This window comes from Lupinus angustifolius, chromosome LG13 (genome assembly GCF_001865875.1).
Source record: "Lupinus angustifolius cultivar Tanjil chromosome LG13, LupAngTanjil_v1.0, whole genome shotgun sequence".
Taxonomy (NCBI): Eukaryota; Viridiplantae; Streptophyta; class Magnoliopsida; order Fabales; family Fabaceae; genus Lupinus; species Lupinus angustifolius.
The window spans coordinates 8015483-8024299 of NC_032021.1; the positions used below are offsets into that span (position 1 = coordinate 8015483).

Consider the following 8817-nt stretch of genomic DNA (forward strand, 5'->3'; position numbering starts at 1 on the left):
TAAGTACTTATGATCTTTTATATCTATGAAGATATATATATTCAGGAAATGTTGAATCATTTCAGTTACCGTTAGGTAACCGGTTTTGATTTCTGCATTATATGTTACTTAAAGTGATGTCCTAGAAAAGAAAGGTTTTTAGAAGGAAACAATTTTATATCACAATTTCAAAAAAAATAAATTTACTCACTTTTCCGCGTAGTAAATAAAGAGTATTTTCGGGGCGTTACAACATGGTATCAGAGCGGCTCTTTCCTAATCGGGCTTGGGCATGGCCTTACAGGCTTTCTTGTGTGACTTTGTTTGTTAGTTGCTTATCTGATTGATTAATTGTGTGATTGTTTGATTGGAGTATGACCATGGGAGAAGTTTGGTGAGGAAGAGTATCTCACCTAGTCTAATGGTCACAGATTCAGATGGCTGGAAGAGGAACCGCTAACCTAGATTTCATGGCGATGATGACCGCAACTATTCAGGGTGTAAACGCTAACTTACATCTGCTGAACCAACAACAACAAACCTAGTCGAGTCAAGGATCGACTCAGTATAGGGGTCTGGATGAGTTCTGTCGTAGACAACCCCTGAAGTTCGAGGGAGGATTTTCACCTGAGGCTGCAAATGAATGGATCCAGGAGCTGGAGAAAATGTTCCGGCCACTCATGTGCACCGATGAGCAGAAGGTCACTTACGTGACCTACATGTTATCCAAGGAAGCTGAAAACTGGTGGGATTTCACCGGGTGACAGATGGTGCATGGGCACTAGGTGGTCAGCTGGACCACATTCAAGGTTAAGTTCTTGCAGAAGTATTTTCCTGCGGATATGAAGACCAAGAAGGACCACATTCATCTTGTTAGTGTAGTTGCTAGACATAAAGCTATATTAACAAGCTACTAATAATATGACTAAGACATTAATGATTAGTACCATTGAGGTGTTGCACTTGCATCTCAATTTTACAAGCATAATTGCTAAACATAGAGGTGAGTTTATAGGTCATAGTTCTTCATATTGTGAGTAGAGTTGCTAGACATAATGCTTTATTCATAAGCTATTAATTTGAGTAAGATAGTGGCGATTAATACCATTGAAGTCCCATTGTTTTTGAAGGAATCATAGTTGATAAATATGTATTATTGAATCAAGCATTTATGAATAATGAATAATAAAGTCTAATCCCAACATCCCATTTCAATTGTTAATCAAATTATCTACTTAGTTCATAGATAATCAAACCATCACCCTCACTTTTAAATCAATTTAAAATATCATTTTTTGGTTGAAAGGCTAGTATCAAGTAAAACTTTGTAGATTCAACAATTTTTTATACTTATTTGCAACAACTCAATTTGATAATTTATTTGGCCAATTTGCCGGTTAGCAATCATGCATTAAAAAAAAAGTCAAATGAGAAGAAGGAAATGTTCATTATCTTCCTATTTTCCTACCACCCTTTTTCTTATTTAAATCCATAGGAAATTTACATTATCAATGTGAATAGAAGGCCATAGTCTGGTTATGGAGGACTAGTGGAAAAGAGTGTTTAAGACCCTCTTAAATACCCCTTTCTTTTACCCTTTCCTTATCTCACTACTTTCTCTCTCTACTCTCTCTCCTTAGCTAACAATGGCGAATACCCATGTCTAAGAAATTTCTCTTGTTCTTAAGAATAAGGAGAAAACAAAAATGGCACAAGTTACACTTGTGATGTGCAAATAAGAGAATTTGAAAAATACCTCAAGAATATTATTGAATTCTTTGAATATGACTACAAAAAGATGATTAATAATGATCTAGATGATCCCCTTTTATAACAAGGAAAGGGGGAACCTAACTACCTAACTACTTTAACTGAAAATAACCAAAAGATAATATATTTAACACATTTAACATGTGCATAATAAGTTGCTTGACTAAGACGTAACTGAAATGGTTTTGATGTTGCCTTTATATGGCCAGGCCCAAGTCCTGGTGCGTATTAGCCAGGGTCTGATGCGAGTTGGCCAAGGTCTGATGCGAGTTGGCCAAGGCCTGGTGGTAGTAGGTGGTGGTGTGATCTGTTGTTTGTTGTTTATTGAGTGAATTTGTGTAAGTTTTGATACCCCCGCAAGTTGGAGCATAGATATTAATGAGCCCAAACTTGGATTGAATGGAAGCATAGTCTTTGGTAGGAAGAGGCTTGGTTAAGGCATTTGCAAGTTGCAAGTGAGATGGAACAAGAAGAAGCTTGATGAATCAAGATGAGCATTTTCCCCTTATTGTATGGCAATCAAGTTCAATATGTTTGGTTCTTTCATGGAATACTGGATTAGTGGCAATGTGAATTGCTGCCTGGTTGTCGCAATAAAGAATGACAAATAGAGAAAATGGAAACTCAAGATCCTACAAAAGATAGGTTAGCCAATTAATTTCACAAGATGTGAGAGCCATATCTCTATACTCAGCCTTACAAGAACTTCTTGACACAGTCTTTTGTTTCTTGGATTTCCAAGAAATTAAAGAATTGCCAAGGTAAACACAATAGCCAATGATGGATCTTCTTATGTTTGGGCATGCACCCCAGTCACTATCACTATAGGCTTTAAGTTGGATAATAAAATTGTTAGGGAAAAACAAACCTAGAGTATGAGACCCTTTTAAATACCTGAGGCCTCTTAAGCCATCATGTTGATGAGTTGTTGTTGGATTAGTCATAAACCGAGCTAATTGTTGAACTGAAAAAGTGATATCAGGCTTGATGTTCGTTAAGTAGATTAACCTACTCATCATAGGTGTAGAAGAAGGTTTATAGGCTAGTAAACCAGCATTAGAGAGAATGTATAGAGCATATTTCCTTTGATTCATGGAAATGCCTTTCTTTGTTATAGCTATTTCAAAACCAAGGAAAAATTTGAGATCACCTAGGTCCTTAATTTTAAAAGTCTTGTCTAGAACTGATTTTAAATGGTTGATTTCTCTAAGGTTGTTTCCAGTGAGAACATTGTCATCTACATATACTAAGATTCCAGTAATGGAGTGAGTAGGAGTTCTTTTAAAGAAAAATGAGTGGTTTGTTCTTACTTTATGGAAGCTATGTTTAATAAGGAAGGTGGATAGCTTGGAAAACCATTATCTACTAGCTTGTTTAAAGCCATAAAGGTATTTTTGAAGTTTATAAACAAGTTTAGAATTAGGGGATAGGAGACCTGGTGGTTGAACCATGTAAACAGTTTGAGATAGATCTCCACGCAAAAAGGCATTATTAACATCCAACTGTTTGATGGACCAATTTTGAATGGAGGCTAAATCAAGGACCAATATAATGGTTGAGATCTTAGCAACAAGAGAAAAAGTGTCCAAGTAATCTATACCTTCAGTTTGTGTATAACCTTTGCCAATCAGCCTTGCCTTATATCTTTCCATAGTGCCATTTGCTTTGTATTTAATTTTAAACAACCATTTACATCCAATAGGCTTCTTGGTGTTATGTAGATCAGTGAGATACCAAGTGTGGTTATCTTGGAGGGCAACCAATTATTTATTGATGGCAGTCTGCCAATGAGGGAATTTGGTGGCTTGGGAATAAGTTCTAGATTCTATGTTAGTAGAAACAAATAGAATAGCAAACTTGTATTTTGAGGATAAGTGGTCATAGGAGATATTGGAAGATAAAGGGTAAGCACAGTGTGAAGGGGGGTTAGTTTGTTGGGATAGAGCATAGTGATAGTCTGTTAGGTAAGTTGGAGGTTTTGGGATTCTAGTACTCCTTCTGACCTAGCGAGGAGAGGTTGTAGAGGTGTCATTATGGTGGGAAGTAGTGGTGGGTTCAGGAACAGATTCAGGTATGTAATTTTGCTCTGGAAGAGGTATTAGTATGACATCATCATAGTAGGAATCCTCAATTGTGGGTAAAGCAATGTCAGAAGGGTTGTCTTGAGGGTCAAAACAGGTTTCTATTTTGTAAGGGAAGATAGATTCATGGAAAATAATATTCCTAGTGATTTCTATGGCTCTTGAGGTAAGATTTAAAACTATGTATCCTTTTTCTCTTTCCTTATAGCCCAAAAAAACAGATTTTGAAGCTCGAGGATCTAGCTTAGTTCTAGAAGGGTTTTGTGTTCCTGCATAATATAGAGAGCCAAAAACTCTTAATTGGTGAAGGTTTTGTTGTTTAAGGTTTAAGACTTCATAAGGTGATTTCTTATTTAAGTCATGAGTAGGGAGAATATTAATGATATGAACATGTTTTAAAGTATAGGACCAATAAACCTTAGGTAGATGGTTTTTCATTTTGATTTCTTCATCTCTTAAGATCTAACCATTAGATGTTTATGAAATTTTAGTATGATGTTTATAGGTATGTTATGAACATTTTCAACCGTTGAAATGTTCTACATATCTTCATAACTCTTTTTATGTTTAAAACTCCAAATAGATATTTTCTTGAACTTAGAAAGTTATTTTGAAACCATGAACTATTTGTGTTTGAGGCTGTTTTTTTTTTCATGTTTAGAAAGTTTGTATGTTTGCTGGTATTTGAACATGGTTAAATATGATGGTTGTATATCAAAGGAACCTTTAAGGAGTTTTCCTAACCATGCAAAGTTTGGACTTTTCCACTTGTTTTTGGCTTGAAAAACCATAGCCTTGGACAAGTTTATAATATTATATTTTTAATGTTGAAGTTTGATTTTGTTTCAAAGGGGATGATTTTGTTATCAAAGGAACCTTTAAAATGTTTAATGATAAGTTGAAAGAGAAAAGCTTTCCTTAGCATTAGGTATAAATCATGGCCTATATGTGTTTAGGAAAAATTTAGTTTCTAACTTTGAAATCCAAAATGTTTATGGATGAGTTTTGTGAGAAAGCATTGTTTTAGAATATTATGAGTTAAAAGTTGGTTAGTAAATGATATTCTTTGACTTCCAAGTTCAAGTAATAATTTGAAATAAAAGATGACTTATAAAAGTCTTGACTTTATAAACTTAAAGTATTATGAAGTAAATGATGGTTGATTTGTTGTAGGATGACCATTGATAAGGTAAGCTTACTTTAAAATGGTAACTGTAACTTAAGAAATGTTGATTTAAATGTTGTTTAAGTATGAGATTAACACTATCAAGAATATGTTGAAATGATCATGAAAACCTATTATACAAAATATGGAATCTACTTAAGATGACTTACTTTAAAGTGGTAAGATCAACTTGGGAGATATGGATTTAAAAGTGTAGACTTAGATTAAGAAACTTACCTTAAAATGGTGAAGTATGGCTTACAAAGTCTCCATGAAAATATAAATCTATGAAGTGATAAAAGTGTAAACTTTATTAAAAACTTATCTTGTGGAAAACGTTGGATATTGGAAACAAGACTTTCGATGACAAAGGATGGTTCAAAAGTATGAATCTTGGACCGGATGGATGAAAGTATTTGATTTCATGAAATGGATTAAAGTGTTAAACAATATTTTGAGCACGTGGATATTAATCCTCATGGTTTGAGTTATAACGTCATTCATCATTTGCATTTATGTATGTGATATATATTGTGTATGTTATGCATCTCTATTTGGATGTAATATTTTGTGTAATTCCACGCCGTCAATGAGTAATATTCATTAGATGTCTTACTCCCTCTTCTTTCTATTTTCCTTCTATTCACGTTTTGTTGAGATAGATCGTTCGGCCAGGATTCGGAGTTACCGCTTTTCGATATCCAGGAGGGGGCAAGGAGGATTGAGGGAAACCGTGATACCTACACATGCCCTTGTGCTTTTTGATTAGTATACTTGTGTAGAGTATTTATTTTGTGAGTAGTTTTATTTGGGCGACGATTAAGATTCCGCCTTGTACTTCATATCAAAATTTTAGGATAGGATCTTTCGGGCACTTATGTGAACTAAGGAGTAGAAGGTCACCTATGTGACCTATATGCTTACTAAGGAGGCTGGAAAATGGTGGGAGTTCACTAGCCGCCAGATGGTGCATGAACAACAAGTTGTCAATTGGACAACTTTCAAAGATAGATTTATGCAGAAGTACTTTCCTGCAGATATGAGGACCAAGAAGGGAATGGAATTTCTGCGTCTACAGGAGGGAAGCATGACAGTTGGGGAATATGCTGCCAAATTTGAAGATTTGGCTAGATATGCCCCACACTACAATCAAGTGGGGGAATGAAACATCCAAATGTTCGTACTTCAGCAGATACCAGATTTTGCAACTCTGGTTAGCAGATGTCGGCTTTATAAAGAAAGCATGAATGCGAGAAATGCAGCACTGAAAAGTGTTGTACCACCCGGAAATTCCTACGGACCCCAAAGGAATTTCGGGCAAGGACTTGGAAGGGGAAATCCTTTCAACCGCAACCAGAAACCCTATGCTTCGTCATCAAGAAATCAACAGAGGAGTTTCAAGCCTTACAACAAGAGAGGCTTCCGACAAGGAAACAACAAGAACAAAATCAACAAAAACAACAACAACAAAATGAGTTCACCAGTTGGGAACTCTAACCTCAACACACCACCTTGGTATTCGAAGTGCAAAGGGAAGCACTTCAGTCTCAACTACCTAGTGTGCTATCACTGCAATCAACCTGGACACATCAAGCCGATGTGCCCTAAGCTGAAAAGGGAAGAAGTGAATATTGTTCAAGCGGCAAGACCTAAGGCCAAAGGAAGGGTGTTCGCCATGAGTAGAACCGAGATCGAGGGCAACGAAGACATCATACAAGGTACATGTTGTATTAATGAGATTTCTTTATTTGTGCTTTTGATTCGGGTGCAACCCATTCTTTCATATCTAATGATGTTGTAAACCTATTAGCATTGTTTATAGTGTCCTTACCCTATGACATAATTGTATCCACACCCACAAATGAACCTGTCATAGTGTCAACTATGTGTTCTCATTGTCCCATAACTTTAGATGAAAGAACCTTTGTAGTAGATGTGATTTGTCTACCCTTATCCCAACTAGATATCATCTTAGGGATGGACTGGTTGTTTAACAGCCATGTTCTTCTGAACTGCTTTAACAAAACATTGATCTTTAGTGACCCCAATAACCCCATTGAATCTTGTTATGACACCCAAAGCACCACTGCCAATCAATTGAAGGAACTCTTGAAAGATGGAGTTCAAGTATTTATGTTGTTGTCATCATTGGAAAAGAAAGACGGAGAAGAGATTCAGAATCTACCCGTGGTTAGAAATTTCTCCGAAGTTTTTCCAGATGATATTCATGGTTTATCCCCGGTAAGGGAGATAGAGTTTGCTATCGATCTGGTTCCTAGAACTGGACTGATCTCTATAGCTCCCTACAGAATGGCACCGTTGGAGTTAACGGAGTTGAAGAAGCAATTGGAAGACTTGCTACAGAAACAGTTTGTCAGACCTAGTGTTTCACCATGGGGTGTTCCGATGTTATTTGGGAAGAAGAAGGATGGTAGTATATAGTTGTGTACTGACTATCGATAGTTGAACAAGGTCACCATCAAGAACAAGTACCCATTGCCGAGAATTAATGACTTGATGGATCCATTGAGAGGAGCTACCATGTTTTCAAAGATCGATCTTAGATCTAGATACCACCAAATACGCGTGAAGTTAGAGTATATTCCGAAAACTGCTTTTCATACGCGATATGGTCATTACAAATATCTCGTGATGCCATTTGGTGTAAGCAATGCTTCTGTAGTGTTCATGGAATACATGAATAGGATTTTTCCTCCATACCTCGACACATTTGTGGTCGTATTTATCATTGATATCCTAATTTATTCTAAAGATCAGGAGGAACATGCGAAGCATCTGAGAATAGTGTTGCAGGTGTTAAAGGACAATCAACTCTACGCCAAACTTTCGAAATGCGAATTTTGGTTAGTATCGGTGAATTTTCTCAAGCATGTAATATCAAGCAAAGGAATCGTTGTCGACCCGAATAAAGTGGGAACAGTGATGGAATGGAATTCTCCAAAATCCGTTACAGAAATCAGAAGCGTCCTCGGTTTAGCAGGATACTATCAGAAGTTCATTGAAGGGTTTTCGAAGTTGGCGTTACCACTGACTACGTTAATAATGAAAAACGAGACTTTCGTCTGGACGGCGAAGTGTGAGGAAAACATTCAAGAATTTAAGAAGAGATTGACTACAACACCCGTGTTGACTCTACCAGACCCGAAGGAGAAATACAACGTGTACTGTGACGCGTAACAAGGCATGGGTTGCATGTTGATGCAACAACAAAAGGTGGTAGCTTATGCTTTAAGACAACTAAAGACATATGAGCAGAATTATCCGACGCATGACTTGGAGTTGGTCGCGATCGTATTTGCTCTTAAGATCTGAAGGCATCATCTTTATGGAGTAATATTTGAAGTCTTCAGTGATCACAAAAGTTTGAAGTATCTATTTGATTAGAAGGAGTTGAACATGAGGCAAAGAAGGTAGATTGAATTTCTAAAAGACTATGACTTTGATCTCCAATACTACCCTGGGAAAGCTAATATGGTGGCTGATGCTTTGAGTAGAAAGTCCCTACATATGTCAACCATGATGGTCAGAGAGATGGAATTGATTGAAGATTTCAAGAATTTAAGCCTCGCAGTGCAAGTAAAACCTAAGAGTTTGACTTTAGGTATGCTTACAGTAACAAATGAATTTCTGGAACAACTAAAAGGTTTGCAAAGTTCTGATCCAGAACTGCAATAGAAGAGAACCTTGTTGGTTGAAGGGAGAGCCCCAGAATTTCAAGAAGGAACTGATGGAGTGTTGAGATGCAAGAACCGAGTTTGTATGCCAAGAGACCCCAATTTAGAAATGGTAATCTTGGACAAA

At 36.6% G+C, this 8817-nt stretch overlaps 1 protein-coding gene across 1 annotated transcript; it reads left to right on the forward strand.

Annotated features, from left to right (window-relative positions):
- On the forward strand, nt 6170-7437 carry LOC109363555. Its single transcript, XM_019609815.1, has 2 exons — nt 6170-6713; nt 6818-7437. Exons 1-2 carry the CDS (start codon nt 6170-6172, stop codon nt 7435-7437), a joined length of 1164 nt encoding a protein of 387 aa, XP_019465360.1.